General features: G+C 37.6%; 1 protein-coding gene across 1 annotated transcript in view; it reads left to right on the forward strand.

Annotated features, from left to right (window-relative positions):
* The window catches only part of LOC140756143 (uncharacterized), a 263,924-nt gene that overhangs the window by 149,315 nt on the left and 98,199 nt on the right, over positions 1 to 16,410 (forward strand). The window contains exons 3-4 of the mRNA XM_073091583.1: positions 1,132 to 1,597; positions 10,833 to 10,900. Of these exons, the coding sequence (XP_072947684.1) occupies positions 1,132 to 1,597; positions 10,833 to 10,900 (534 nt within the window). The remainder of the gene's footprint in view (positions 1 to 1,131; positions 1,598 to 10,832; positions 10,901 to 16,410) is intronic.

The following is a 16,410-nucleotide window of genomic DNA, read 5'->3' on the forward strand; positions in this document are numbered from 1 at the left end:
CGTCGACTTAAAAGTCGGTTATATTTATTTGTTATTTTTTTTATATCTGCACGTCTTCAAAGTACCATAACTTGGTTACTATGTCTTACTCTCTAACATGATACTTAGCTCGAAAGCTAATATAGAACGCCTTATGTGCTCAATTTACTGTTATACATCGCCTCACCTTACACTTCGATCGACACGTTGTAGTATTCGGGTCAGTGTGTCCCATATTGAATTACGATGCACGTGCGCGCGTGCCCTCACGTGAACGTATTGTAGGACATGTGGTGCAGTGTTGCAATCTTTTCGATTTACCCGAATTTTGGGGAAAAAATATTGCAGTTTTAGGAGTGAAAAATTTTGAAGGTTTACAAGGGTGTACGCAAAAATGTAACGTGAAATTTCATTGAAATGCAAAAATAGTACTGCAAAGTAATTTTGAATCAACATAAAAGATATGTAACTACTTAGAATTATATTAAGAAACTACTTACTACTTAGAAACTATGTCACATTAATTTTTCCGACAGATAAAAACAAAATGATGAATTTTATATTTATTTTCAGTCATTTCCATACATACCATACTACAGAAAATTTCGTATATCAAAACAAAAAGTCAATTAATAAAACTCTTTCAGAAAAATGAGTATAATTTAATATTTCATTTCGTACTTTCAGTTAACTATACGATTCCAATTAAATCAGTCGGTTCACGCAAGCGTTATGCCTTACTTTATTCAACTGAAAAGATTCAATTTATTGAAATTCGAATTTTATATTTGTTTCACTTTGTATTCTGCCGTTTCAATTTGAAAATTCGGAACAAAGTTTGTAATGATATTACAAAAATATTTTTAAAAATAACGTCATATTCTTCTCGGAAAACCGTATCATTTGATATTCATATCATGAGGATTCATAATAATTATTTGTCCGCCATTTTCGGACACCATATTGGATTTAGTATCTCTTAACTAAGTTAATCATACTCGTACCTCGTCATCAAAACCAAACGTGTTTACGACAGTTCAGTTCAAACGGTTGGGTTTTCAAATATAGTTGTAATTTGACTCTAACATACGCAAAACCTAAAAAACCAAGTTATTTTCTTGTAATTAATCGTAACCATTTGTTTGTCCACAGTTCATCTGCAGTACACCGATGACAACCTCCGCGATTACGTCATCTACACCATCGTTGGGAACCGAATCCGCGGGAACTTCACTCCCACCGGTTATTCAGAAAAACCGTGCCGAGACGAGGAATCCCTACCCTACTTCGTCCCGAAACATTCTAGAACGGTCCGTTCGAAACACAAAACAAAATGGCCGCCCGACGATTCGGAATTCAAAACGGATTATCGCTTCGACGACTACAGTTATCGGACAAGAAGTGACAGTGATGTGGATCTTTATTATTTTAGGCCGAAATTTCGTAGCTATAGGAACGAGAGGTCAGTGAGCTATAGGGTCGGGAAGAGTAGGTACCGGAGGTACATACCCGCGAGGATTGTGAGTGGGCCCTTAGAAGGGCGAAGTGGAGTGACGTTGCAGTGGTCAGTGACGGATGGAATGCACGTCGAGAATGAGGAGACTAGTGTCGTCTTTAGGTAAGATTTTTGAATAATATCTACATTTGATAACGCTTTTATTAACTGTAGTTAACGATCATGCATGCCACTTATTGTGAGTGGACACTGCTCTTAGAATACTTGTAATCAACCCCAAAAAGAATTGAAGTCCTGTAGTCACCAAAACTCTATTGACTAAGTTTGTTTGAGATTGTCAATGCATCGTTGTACCACGAATGCATACGGTCGTCGGTCAGTGCTACAAAAATCTTTCTAATGAGGTTATGTAATTTCACTTGTTATCCATATCACGTGATATCAAAAGTTAATGCAACACTTGATTTGCCTACTTAATTTACTTGTGAACATTGAAGATCAAGCCTTGTTACATCAGCGCTAAAAATCAGTGATACTCAGCGCTTAACACTGCTATTATTAAGCAAAAGTACTTATAGGCTCCATAGTCTAACTACAAAGGGTTCTTCTACCTTCAAAACGTTTAATTCGCTAACAATATCAATAACTACTACGAAACAATTGAAACGATCAAAGTTAACCGTCGATAGGTAAGCGTAAAACTTCGTGGTTCAACTTCAAACCGCTTGACGGAGACAAATGAACGTTAGCGTTACTACACACGGACTTGTTGGTTGACGGTTAACTTTAGAACTTTGCGCAACTTTAACCATTATCCTAGTTAATTTTATTGGCAGGTTATTTAAGTTACGTGTCATGTGGTTTAGTTGTTCTAGCTTCTAAGCTCTAAGCTTAATGTTAGAATACTTCTGAATTTTCTAAATAAAATTAAGCCTGCTTATGCTGAAATAGCAAATATGTTTGGATACAGATGCTACCCTTTGTTTACGACGGGGAAACCTTCAAAAAGTACCCGATGACGTGGGAGCGACGCCGGGTTATGTGGAATTTTAACGCACTAAAACCTCCCCGGTGGCCGTCCTCAGCGCTTGGTGGAGAACTCCGGGATCTCCGACGGAACACAACCGGAGTCCTCCGAACGCGGTGCCCCAATCGGGCTCTTCCCTGGGGGAGCAGTTTACGCTCCTCCCACACACCTGGTGTTTACAACGCTATGCGGCCACACACACCGTCGTCCTTCCCGGGGTTACTTGCTGGACGGTTCGAGGTCCCACTCTTGCCGCCCGCAACCCCAGAAGCCCCCTTTTAGTCGACTCTTACAACAGGCAGGGGATACCGTAGTCCTATTCTAGTCCCGTGACTCCCTGTAGTCAGATGCTACCCTAGAAGAATAAGTTGGAATGTATGATACATTCCAACTTATTCTTTAGAGTCTTTCCCTTTCCACTCTCTTAAACTATAATACATAAACGCTGAACACGGCTTTTGTAAGTCATAAATAAGTTGTTGGTGGTGGTGCAACAAAATACAAGTTTTGAAACCTATATAGTTGCTCCAGAGGACTAAATAAAAGAGCTTTATGTACACGTCTCTTACTACTACAGTGAAGCCATACCACAGCAGCGCTTTATACTGCTGTTATATGGCAGAAATAACTTTATATGACATAAGGCTGGCCACTCATTGGCTACTGTCGTGTGAGCAACTGGTAGCTCTAGCGTGCCTTAATATTCAATTAGGTGGTAGAACCCTTTGTGGTTTGACTCCAGCGGCACCACCGCCACACCTATTTCTGCTTAATAACAGCAGTGTTAAACGCTGCTGTGAAAACCAAAAGTTTGAAGGATGTGGTAAAGGAGACATACTTTTCCGAGGCGTTCCAGCTTAGTCCTCAGGGGTAGCGGCGCATCTGTGGCCGACCTCAGGCAGGAATATCTAATCCTATCTAGGGTTGATTACAGATGTCCATGGGCGGTAGTAGCCACTTACTATCAGGTGGACTACATGCTCGTCTGCTACTCCTATATTAGAAAAAAAACGCCCGTGATACCACAGTAGCGCTTTATACAGCTGTTAAATGTCAGAAATAACTTTATAGGACAAATGGAAAGACTGTGTGTTGATTTAATATAAGGCTGACCGCACATTGGCTACTGACGCTTGATTAGTTGCTTTAGAATTTAATTTGTGGTGAACGCAACTGTCAAAACTGTCAGACTATACCCTTAGTATGAGATTTTACGTTTTTACAAAAATGACTGTTTTTGTACTTGTTTACGTATTTCCCATACATATCAAATTAGTTCTGATACAGTCCACTTAGGGCGCTGATTGGAAATGTATGGGCAATATGGGCATGTAAAAACATAAAAACTCATACTAAGGGTACTGTTCCGCGACTATTCATTAGCTTATTGATCTATCACCCATTATTAATATTTAATCTATCCATATGTTACCTACCTGAGATCGAAATTTCACGATTTGTTAAATGCAGGAGTTGTCCAATGATGATCTTTGGTATTCAAAACATTGGATGGATTGATTGACTTGCCTATAAAGAAAGCCACGTCAACCATCGACTGTTGATAGATTTTTGAATAAAATCACATATCATTTAGTAAAAAAACTTATTATACGACTTCAAGAAATGAGGCTATTCGGCTGATATGTATGTATGTATGAAATGTATGAACCCATCTCGATGGGGTTTTGGTTTTTTAAAAATCATTTTGTCATTACAAACAGACTTTAATTTTATTTGTAACAAATGGACGAGCAGCCTTATAATATCAGAAATAGCGTAGGCCTAACGATTATCTGTACATTATTAAATTAAACTAGCCAGCTTTCCAAATAGGTTCAGTTGTTTAAATATATTACGTTAGAACAAATTGAATATCGATTTTCAGTTGGAAACAGTTGTACAATATTAATTAATTAAACTATATTATGTTATAATAATTTAATCATTAATAGTTACTGATTTTATGTTGGGTTATCGAAAACCTTTGATAAACCCTGTGTACATCACTGCGGGAATGGGTTCCGTGGCAGGGTAAGAATAGTTTAGGATTTTAGGGTAAAGACTTTTTGTCATAGAATTTTGGCTATAGACTTTTGGCTATAGACTTTTGGCTATAGACTTTTGGCTATAGACTTTTGGCTGTAGACTTTTGACTATAGACTTTTGGCTATAGAGTTTTACCTATAGACTGTTGTCTGTAGACTTTTGGCTATAGACTTTTGGCTGTAGACTATTGGCTATAGACTTTTGGCTATAGACATTTGGCTATAGACTTTTGGCTATAGACTTCTGCCTATAGACTTTTGGCTACAGAATTTTAGCTATAAACTTTAGATATAGACTTTTCGCCTTCGTATGCCAAGGGCGGATGGTGGGTCACATGTTTCTGAATCAAGCTATCGAAGTGTTGTTCACATCTTGCTTATATACAAGCTATGAAAGACTGTTGGATGATTGTTTCTCCGGCCATGACCACTTAGTACGGCGCGAGATCTCCCTTTACCAAAGTGTTTTCTTTATCCGCCACAGCAATTTCGCCGTGACCACGATGTGTTGAAATATCAGTATTAAAGAAATCAAAACCACGTATCGTGAGTACCCATTACACATTAAAATGTCTTAATTTCGCGATAATATAAGTCTAAAATCACACATAACGCCATCTGTTACGAAATACCGAAATGCCAACATCACATATACTCAGTTACTTATGATTCGAGCTTCCAATCATCATGAACAACTCTTAATTAGTTCGAATGTGAATATAGCGGTGCAACCAGGCAACTTTAACACTTGTTGACGAGTTATATAGGTTAAAATTCTGTGTACTGATGTAGTTGTGGAAGTTAAAGTATTAAGTTAACGAATGGTTGACTACGGAGGAGTAATGATATTTTTGTTAATAGCGGTTCAATATAGCGCGCATCTCAATTCATAATACAGGGGTAGCAGACGAGCATGCAGTCCACCTGATGGTAAGTTGCTATTGCCGCTCATATACATCTGTTATCAACCCCAGATAACATAAAAATCTTACCTGAGGTCAGGCATAGTATGTCGCCCAAACCACACTCTTCAAACCAGAATACAGCAGATCTTAACACTGCTGTTATTAGGCAGAAATTGGTGTGGCGATGTTCCCACATGATACTGCACCCACAAAAGGTTCTACCTTCAGAAATGACAATCACAACGGAATATTTGTCATATTTTCACGGCGTGACTTACGCGTATTAATAATAATCAATCTATCCAGTTTTTACCTACCATAGAACGAAATTTGACAGGAGCGTCTTTTGACGCAGCTTATTACTAACATTTTCGAACATCCATTCAAGGGTCTAAATAGGTGTCGCAACTTCCCGCTACTCATGAGTTGGCGCTACGAGTCTTCTGAATCACGCTATCGAAGTTTTCTCAATTTCTCGTATATATACAAGCTCCGAACTGAGCTCGAAACTCCGCTCGCCGAGCATGATCACCTAGTCTAGTGGGAGATCTCCTCTTGCCAAAATCCAAACATTTTCGTTTTCATAAATTCATCCCGAAGGAAACTTTATAGGAGACGATAGTTGTAAAGTTGTAAATTTTCATTGACTGCAGTTCCCACTTACCTGGTAGCACTTGCACGTTTTCCACTAAAAATAAAAACGTAGGAAGGAAAAGTTTAAGCTTTCTCTGACAACTTTGTAAGTGGGCTTAGAACTTTACTTGGTCTCCGGAAAACCTCTTGATTTATTGCGATAATAAGTCAAGGTGCTTGCCAGTAATGGGGTTAAAATATAGTGTTTGGCAAACGATTGAGTTTGTTTGGAGTTCAGAAGTTGGGAATGGGGAAATCGTAAATATTTGTGATAATTCGATAAATAGTGCATAGGGTAGATCAGTAAGTCTTGAAATATTGAATCTTATTTAAGGTAGATGAGGATTAGTAGCACGAGTATTGTGTTACGGAGGAGGTACCGCTGTCACATTTATTGCTACCACTAGTTTTTGCCCGCGGCTTCGCCCGCGTTTAAAAGAAAATAATATGACATACTAACATACATAAAACTGAAAATTCGTACCTTCATTGGAATGGCAGTGGCGCCATCTGGCGAAAATTGGTCGTACCAACTCTGGAACCTTCGTGGGCTCATGGACAACAACACCTTTGCTAAAGATCATCACTTGATCAATTGCATAGTTTACGATTCAATCCTTACTAATATCGAGTAAAATATTCGACTTTTTGGTCCAAAAGATCGATTCCCGATTAATCGATCTTAGATCGCCATCCCTAGTTCCCGTGGTATTTCCGGGATAAAAACTATCCTATGTCCTTTCTTTGTACAAAATTTCATTAAAATCGGTTCAGTGGTTTAGGCGTGAAGAAGAGACAAACAGGCAGACAAACAGAGTTACTTTCGGATTTATAATATTAGTAAGGATAAGGATTTTATGTAGAGAAATCTTGCTCAAAATTGGTGCTTAACATTATTCGCCACCGGCGCCACTTTCCTTCCAACGAAGGTACGAATTTTCAGGTTTATGTATGTTAGTATGACATATTATTTTCTTTTAAACGCGGGCGAAGCCGCGGGCAAAAACTAGTATGCAATAATTTCCAAATGCCGACCTACATATAGTTTTATCTAGCCCAAAGATTACAGGCTCGATCGTTGGAAATACGGCGCAAAATGCCATAAACTATAATTTGGCAAAGCACCACGTATTCTTTATCTTTCGGAGCGTTTGTCACGCGAAAATGTTCTTTATTGCTGATAAAATTTTGCTTTGCATCTAGCTGGGCTCGGTATTTCATAATTCTATGTGGAATTCGGTTGTTCTAGATTTATTATAGGAACGTGTTTTGAAAGTATAATACATATTATATTAAAAGTAATAGACAGGGTTAAAGTGGCCGCGTGTTTTTAAAATTCTTTAAAAAACTCTCATTGATGCCCTCATTGATGATCTCATTGATTTCGGAGGAGTACGGTAACTAACATTGTGACACGAGAATTTTATATATAAGATAAACTTAAAGCAACACCGCAGCTGTGTTCTGAACATGACTATAAGATTATTTTCTTGTTTCATACTTTATACCGCTATTTTAACGTACTCTATTTTTAATTTTAAACCATTTGTATTTTAAACATACTCCAAAGTTTAAACTAACGAGTTAAACACACATCAAATATGAATACGCGTTATAATTCCCGGGATGCTGGGAGGGTACCGGCGCGTCTAAATACCTAATTACGTGGACCGGGCTGGTCGCTTTTAATGAGGTTTTTGGTATGGTGTACACATCTACATGTTTGTAGGCAGACATATTAAACTTGACTGTGATTTTAAGAGGTTATTCTATGAGTTTGTATGTTTTTGGCATGATACTTAAATAATATTTTTTTCCAAGATTTTATTAATTTGCTATGATGGTATGTAACAATCAAGAGCAATATTTTTTGCATAAAGAAATTGTTTAGTTTTCCTTCACAATTAAATAAAATGATAAATAGAGTTTAATAAATTATAATTCAATTTTTAATAACGCTGTTTATTTCACACTAAGATTTTTCCTGTATTTTGAGAGGGAAACTAAAATAAATATACAAAAATGTATGTCATTTAGATTTTCGTCTAGTCAGCAATCTAGCCTAATTCTGTGCGTGTCAGGCCGGTATGATAACCGCAACATCGTCAATAATAATACTCGAGTACTTAGAAAACTAAAAGCACTATCGATTTAGAATGCATAGTTAATCATGGGTAGTTTTGAAAGTAACTTCAATACTCTATCATAATTTATTATTCAGTGCCATCAGCCCGTGTCTTACATCATATATCATTTATAATGGACTGTCCCGTGGCTCCGCCTGCACCCCATGTAATTCATATTTTTATTACACTAGAAATGTAAAAATATGTGAAATATATGTGCACAAAAAAAAGGCGTATAAATTTGGACCGCGGTATTTTCAAAATATATTTTCGAACTAAGTAGTAACATCTCGAGTAAGTGCTATTATATGCCATCGGATTCAAACAATAATTCTACCTTTGAAATAATATAGTCCAAAATGACAGCATTTCTATTTACCTCTCGCTCTTTCTTTATAATGTGTAAGCGAAAACATATACATGAGCCAATTTGGGTTAAATTTTTGATTGAAATAAGCTACACATATATTTATCGTCATGAACCCATCTAGCTCATACATTATTTATTATTTTAGCCACACACTCACGCACGCACGTTCAAATCAATAAACACCATTAAGGTCATTAGATTAATTAATGATTACAAACCAACCAAACCAACCAGTCATTAGATTAATGATTACAAACCAACATAGTTATCGGGAGTAGCACCAGTTACCAACCTCAGCTAGAATTTATCTTATTTGAAGTCGATTGCCGATGTCCATGTGCTGCAATTGCTACATACTATCAAATTAATTGCGTCCTACTTTCAAATTATTGTTCGAAGGTCCAATCCATTAATCAAAGCTATATATAGTAGTATGCCCTAATTCAAACCCAGATGTGGAGACATACATATCCTAATAGTAAGACAAAAAAGATTCCCAAATATTATTTATTAGTCAACAAAAACTATATAATAGAGTGATTTATGAATAAATTTTCGAGTTTAGGGACTAGTGTGACCTAACCCTAAATTTTGTTTCATAGCAAAAAGCCTAACGTAATAGAGCTTATTACGAGTCTCTACGTCACGGCGCATGGCAGACTATACTATTTTTTGTGACGGAAACTTTTCCATTATATTGTCTTACAAAAGAGACCTTTGACTGTGCGTTTTGGAGATCACAATTTACATATACTTAATATTAGTTCGTGTTATGAATAAAACGTAGCTATTACGTATCTATGAATGAATAAAATAGTGGAGTAGCATAGCATAGCAATACTTGGGCGTAGAATAGCGTAGCAGAATAAGGTTGTAGCATGGCGTAGTAAACAGAACTGTAGCAAAACGCAGCTAAACATTGGCGTAGCAGAGCATAGCAAAGCCAATAGCGTAGTAGAACAATAACATCGCAAAACAATGGCGTAGCATATCGTAGGAATACTTTGGCGTAGCAAAAGGTGGGTTGTAGGAAAGCAGTATCGTAGCATAGCGCAGCTAAATATTGGCGTAGCATTACAGCAATACAGTGGTGTAGACAAACATAGTACAGCCATCGTAGTAGCAGAACAATAACGTAGCTAAGAGTATGAAAACAGTGGCGTGGCATGACAGCATAACATTGGCGTAGTTAAATTAACGTAGAATAGAGTAACTCAACATTTGCGTAGCATGCAGAAAAGTAATGGCGTAGCAGAACATAGCATAACCATTGGCGTAGAGCATCGTGTAGCAGAACAATGTTGTAGCTAAGCGTAGCAAGCATACAAAGCCATGAGCATAGCATGGCGTAGCAGAACAATAGCGTAGCTAAGCGTAGCAAAACAGTGGTGTGGTTGGCGATCACAACATTTATCTTCACTTTTAAAAAATAGCGTGTAAAAACAGATAAAATTTTAAATACCCACCTGGAAATCTCGACGCGCGGGCCCAAAATTCGATCCCGTAAGCTACTGGGCTACTTTACCACATCGATTCAATTTAAAATTCCCTAGAACACGACCCAGTGGCAAAGGGTACGGCCATTGTGGGCCCGGAAAGGTCAAGGGAACATCATTGTGTTCTTGTTACCTTGTTTACATTGTTTTGGTTAGCCGGTTTCGAATGAAAGAATACAAATGCTATATATAAGCATCTATAAGTAAATTGTGTTTATTTTTATAGAACTTGTTTACGTTGGATGGATAAAACGTTTTTAAAATAATCAAAGTTTTGTAACATTTTTTGCAGAATTAATTTTGAATGTCAATAATCATACAACACTTCCAAAGGAGCATGCCGTAAGAAACACCGTAACACATGTTTTCCTGTAATCATCATCATCAACCCATTATTGTCTGACTGCTGGGCAGGATTCTCCTCTCAGAATGAGAAGGTTTAGGCCATAGTCCGCCGCGCTAGCCAAGTGCATATTGGTTGACTTCACAAACATTTGTTGAGTTTTTCTTATATTGGTCTCTCAGGTGTGCAGGTTTCCTCACGATGTTTTCCTTCACCGTTTAAACAAGTGATAATTCATTTCTAATACTCACATAACTTTGAAAATCAGAGGTGCGTGCCTGGGATTTGAACCTCGGACCCCTCGTTCTAGAGGGCGAGTTTCTTAGCCATTACTGCTATCACTGCTTATTATTTCCTATATTCTATTGACAAATTAAAATATATATATATTTTAATATTAACTTAAATAACTATAATGACAAATCGTCTAATAAATCTTTTCTTTGTTACAGGTTACGATATAGAAAAACAACGAGTGCCACCATTTATCAAGTGTTCTTTACTAAAATTTTAAGACTAGGTAAGTTGCTTTAATTAATTTTGTTGTTAGAATAAATTTAATCGTAGAAACCTTTGTGGTTCGAAGGCACAAACGCCTCACCTATTTCTACCTCATAACAGCAGTGTTAGACGCTATTTTACGCTTTTTCCTACTTCTATTTCACAAAATAATTATAGTTTAAAACTAAAAACCACGCTAAAATCGAACAAGGAAAATCGTTAATCCTAATGTGGATAATGGGATTAAATTATTAAAACCGTGTATTGTCATCGGTTCTTGATAATTGTTCAATATTTTAAATTAATTGGACTGTTCAAAGTGTGTAGAAATCGAGTTCAAAGATTCCGTTACATACATACATACAGGTCAAGCTAATAAAAGCGTGTATTTTTATAATTTGTCAATTTCCCAAGCATTAATTTCGTTGTCAATTTATACTCTATGATCATGTTTATATATAATCTATGCTGACGACGTCACAAAGTGGCTATAACTCCCCGAAGGTTTAAGAGCTCTCGTGCTGAGATGGGAAAGCGATGTCTGAAACTAGTCTCGCGATAAAAAACTTAAAACTTTCTTAAGTTGTTGAAGTTGATAATCCGGACAGTTTTGAAGAATAAAGATTCATAGTCTGTGGTGTGGAGTAGTATTATTACATGGATAATAGAAGAGTAAAGGATTAAATAGATTAAATGTGGCGACTTCCCGCTACTCGACAAGAGATGGCGCCACGAGTATTCTGAATCACGCTATCGAAGTTTTCTAAATATCCTGAATATATACAAGTTCCGAACTGAGACTGTCGGAGCACGGCCGCTCCCTGAGCATGATCACCTAGCCCGGCGGGAGATCTCCCTTTGCCAAAGCAGTTTTAATGTTATTCATTTAAAGTAGCGAATGAGCATGGAGGTCCAGCTGATGGTGATTGATCACTGCCTCCTATTAACATTTATAACTACTTAAATTGAGGAAATTTTAGATTTTCCTGCTTTAGGTAGTTTCCCTGCTACGTTAATCGTCTAAAGAAGCAATTGATCATGCAGTTCACCTGCTGGTAAGTTATGACAGCCGCTCACAACGTCTGTAGCTGACTCCATTTAAAACAGGGGACTACCTGAAGCTGGTCAAAGATGAGTTGCCGCTTCGGAGGACTAAGAGTGTGGTAAATAGTATATTTGTGGAAAAAGTGTGCGGTGCTTTTTGAAAACTGATAAATGGAGCAACCCACGCTTTTTCACAATTATACCAGAACTTATCAATTAGGAATTGTATCAGAACTGACTACTATTATAGTATACGAATATTGCACATACATAACGTCTCTAACGACTCTGACGTCTATATAAACCGTCAATTCTAACATAAAAAGCAGCGGGAGCTTAACAGAATGTGTGAAAGCCGCACAATGACAGAGGTCTTTATTTCAAAGAGACCTCTCACTTATTCAGCAGAGGGTCAGTACGGTCACTGCCCCAGATGCTGTATTTACTGAGAGAACTGAAAATAGCTTCTTTTATCTCCCCGCGCCGAAAGTGGTTGTGCAATTCTTATCTGGTTTCGTACGTATTAGACGCTTTTGCATAGTAGATTTACATTTTAGGATTTTGTCCCAAAAATGTAGTCTTTGCTATAATTTTGTTTAAGGCGTTTCAACAGCAGAGTAGTCGAAGGTCAGCAAAAAATATCGATTCTTCGATTCGAGTCTTCCAGCTTGAATACGCACATATTTAAAATATAAATATATCCATTTTTTGAGCATATATATGTCTGTCTTTCGCACGCCCTGCAGCCTTGTCTTTTATTTTAACTTATGAGGTGTCGTTTCATTCGTCTAAATTGTATGAAATTAAGGCGATATTTTCAAGCATGTGGACTTTTTGTTTATGATTTATCTAGGTCCATTATCAGGCAGGTGAAACAAATATCCTGAAATACCTATCCGCGAGACGGAAGCATCGAAATGTCAACGCCTTCTAAATGCCGTTATCTATATAAAATGATGTCGATCGCTCGCATTATCCGAGGAATGGGAACGATCGATGATAATGCGAAGAATGTCACGTAAGCCTTCGTACGATTGTCATCGATAGACAATTATGAAAGCCATTAACGACCTGAGTTATATTTGATAACTATGCCTCGCGGTGTCACCCGCGTCTAAATTCTCCGTATTTATTTATTTAAACAATATAATATAAAACAGTGATAGAACTCTCAGTGGTTCGACTCCGGCGGCACCACCGTCATACCCATTTCTGCCTAATAACAGCAGTGTTAAGCGCTGCTGTTTTCTGGTTTGAAGGGTGTGGTAAGGGAGTAGGGTTGCCACCTTTATTTTCTACAGATAAAGTATATTGACTATTATAGGTAAGAAAATAAAAGTGCATAGTATCAAAATAAAGTGCTTTTTATTGTTCTCTATTAATATATTTAAGTTAAGGGATGTCGCGCTGGCAAGTGACGACATCGATTCAGCACCAATCGATAATTTTCTTTTAAAGAAAAAATACTTATGACTAAACTTTTAAATCAAATCATGCGAAATAAAATATTTTCGTGTACTTTATTGTTCTCATAAAGTATAGAGTACAATTACCTGAAATAACGTACAATACTTTATTATAAAGTACGAGTGGCAACCCTATAAGGGAGGTATATACTTATCCGAGGCGTTGCAGCTTACTCCTCAGGGGCAGCGGCGCATCTGTGGCCGACCTCAGGTAGGAATATCTAATCCCATCTGGGGTTGATTACGGTTGTCCATGGGCGGCAGTAGCCACTTACCATCAGGTGGACTACATGCTCGTCTGCTTCTTCTATATTATATAAAAAAATAAGAAGATTATCATTGCTGCTGATATAACTAAACTGAAAAACCTGATGTTTTACGATATAATATAAAAGTTATATGAAACTACAAAAGCAATATTAACAAAAGTAAATTACTAACCTTGATGCTGAAACTGCTATCCATAGTAAAATATTAATGAAATTTTAATATTACACGCTAAGAACGCGAGCCTGTATAGCCTGTGTTCGACCTAAAGAAAATTTTAATACATTATTTTGATATCAAATAAGGCTATTGAATATTGTATGCTAAGAGCACGAAGTATGTTGGGTTTTATTAGCTTGTGTACCACGCTTTTATTAGCTTGACTTGTATGTATGTATGTAACGGATTTTTTTAATTCGATGTTTACCCACTTGGAACGGTCCGATTAATTTAAAATGTTGAACACTTATGAAGAACCGATGACAATACATGATTTTATTTATTTTATCCCATTCACCTCATTAGGATCGTCACGAATCAGGTTTAACTAATTTCCACCTATAAACAATTTATCCACGAAAAGAATGCTGTAAATATTAAAATAATCCAAAATGTATATCTCTGCATTTGACAAACGCTATATATTTTTTTAAAACAAAACATTTTCGCGTACCTAATATGTTTTTCGGGATACCGAGACAGACTTACTGAAAACAGGACAGTCCTGTTCAAAACGGAATGTATTGTCATGTGCTGCACTCGCTTCGCCATTTTCTAAGCACAGTGTAAACAAGAGCCATAAAAGAATTTCCCGGAAAATTCCACTTCATGTTTCGTCGTTTTGCAAAACACCGCCGACAACCGAGCATTGTTTACCAAGGAGGGTTTTTTAAAATACAAAAATACATTTTTTAGGAACTTCAAAAATGAGGTCATTTCAGTCTGACGTAAACTTTTTCTATATTTCAACAAATTGATGGGGGCTTCTTCATTGGGAGGATAACGGCACGGCACGGCAACGGCACCATAAACATATTTAATTATAACAAGTGTATGTAAAAGCTGTGATAGATTATGTAGTGGTTGAAACTCAACCTCTAGATCGACGGGGTCCGATGTTCAAATCCCAGGTACCTCTGATGTGTTCGTCAAGAAAAACATCGTGAGGAAAACTGCATAAACTGGTGATAAGGGCTTGTGGCCAGACCGACAGATTTTTACCAAAGCGACTAAATTTTAAAGACTCCATGAATTTATCTGTACCTTTTAGTATTTTCAGCGATCAACCTGGCAATCGATATTTTGTAGCCAACAGCAACATGAAGCACCTGATAAAATCTTCAGTGTTAACGGGCGACGTTATTGCCACCATATCTATTCGTATTTCTACATAACATCAACACAGCTATGTTCTAGTATTCAAGGATTGCAAACATTTGTAACCAAATTCATATTAGTCTTTTCCCAGCCACAACTTATGACAGATCAATTACGTTAGTAACCACTTATTATCCTATAGGTCACATTCTCTTTTTTTTTTGTTCACGAGGCGCAAACTTTCAAAAGGTACCTGATGCCGTGGGAGCGACACAGGGTTATGTGGGATTCTTACCGCACTAAAACCCCCCCGGTGGCCGTCCTCAGCGCTGCGTAGAGGACTCCGGAATCTGCAAAGGAACGCAACCGGAGTCCTCTTAGCGCATTACCCCGCTGTGCTCCGCCCAGGTGAGCTTGACGCTCGCCACACCGTCTGGTGCGTACGACGGTATGCGACCACATATACCGCCTTCCCGGGGCCGTTGGCCGGGCGGTTCGAACTCCCACTCTTGCCACCCACGACCCCAGAAGGTCACATGCTCTTGCAACTTCAATTTGATGGAAGCAAAATCAAATCAGGCTCCAAGTTATTGATGACCGTATATTAATTCTTCCATTTTTTAAACGACCGGTCATTTCTTCTAAGAAGCCCTTATGACGTCAGTATATCGACCATTAGTTTATAAACCGAACTGCGGACAATCCACGAAACGACTCGATAGAACCGTTACAACCAAACAAGCGTACAGATCCGCTCAATCAACGTAAAACGGCACATCACTCACTGTCGTGAATATACGACACTTTTATCTTAAACAACGTCGAATAAAATGGACCGTTTGCACAGAAACGGTCGCTATGGCTTTGGAAATATGGAGCAATTCGTGATTGTCGCGTGGAATGGCTTGGTGTTGTAAAAATATCAGTAGTTATGACCAAGCAAAATGTTATAATCCGCGAAAGTTATTGTTGAACGAGCTTTGTCGCTGGATCCATCTGTGAGGATGAAATTATAGGCAAATTACCTCTATTAAAGCCTATAAATATAAAGACTTATCTTTAGTTACCCTGTCAAACTCAATACGACCCGCATGCCGGGGCGATCACCATACCGGTCTGACGTGCAAAGGGATCCGGATTCGATCCCTGGCTAAACAGATATATAAATAATGAATTCAGATTTCTTTTCTGGGTCTGGGTGTTTGTGTATTCGTCTATGTGTACGTGGTACCCACAACACAGGGTATGGGGGCTATGAATGTATAAAAGCGCTTAAACATTTATAGCACCTAAGATTCCATGTAGATTATATTACTAAAATGGACAGAAGATTTTGCAAGATAAACCCAGATAGAACGACACTAAAATTTTAAGTACTGGTTGCTTTATCTTTTTATGTACGTTACAACAAAGAAAACAACAAAGTTGTTTCAGA

The sequence above is a fragment of the Epargyreus clarus genome, unplaced genomic scaffold (genome assembly GCF_041222505.1).
Source record: "Epargyreus clarus isolate Ecla_fem2 unplaced genomic scaffold, WU_Ecla_fem_2.2 ptg000034l, whole genome shotgun sequence".
NCBI classification, from domain to species: domain Eukaryota; kingdom Metazoa; phylum Arthropoda; class Insecta; order Lepidoptera; family Hesperiidae; genus Epargyreus; species Epargyreus clarus.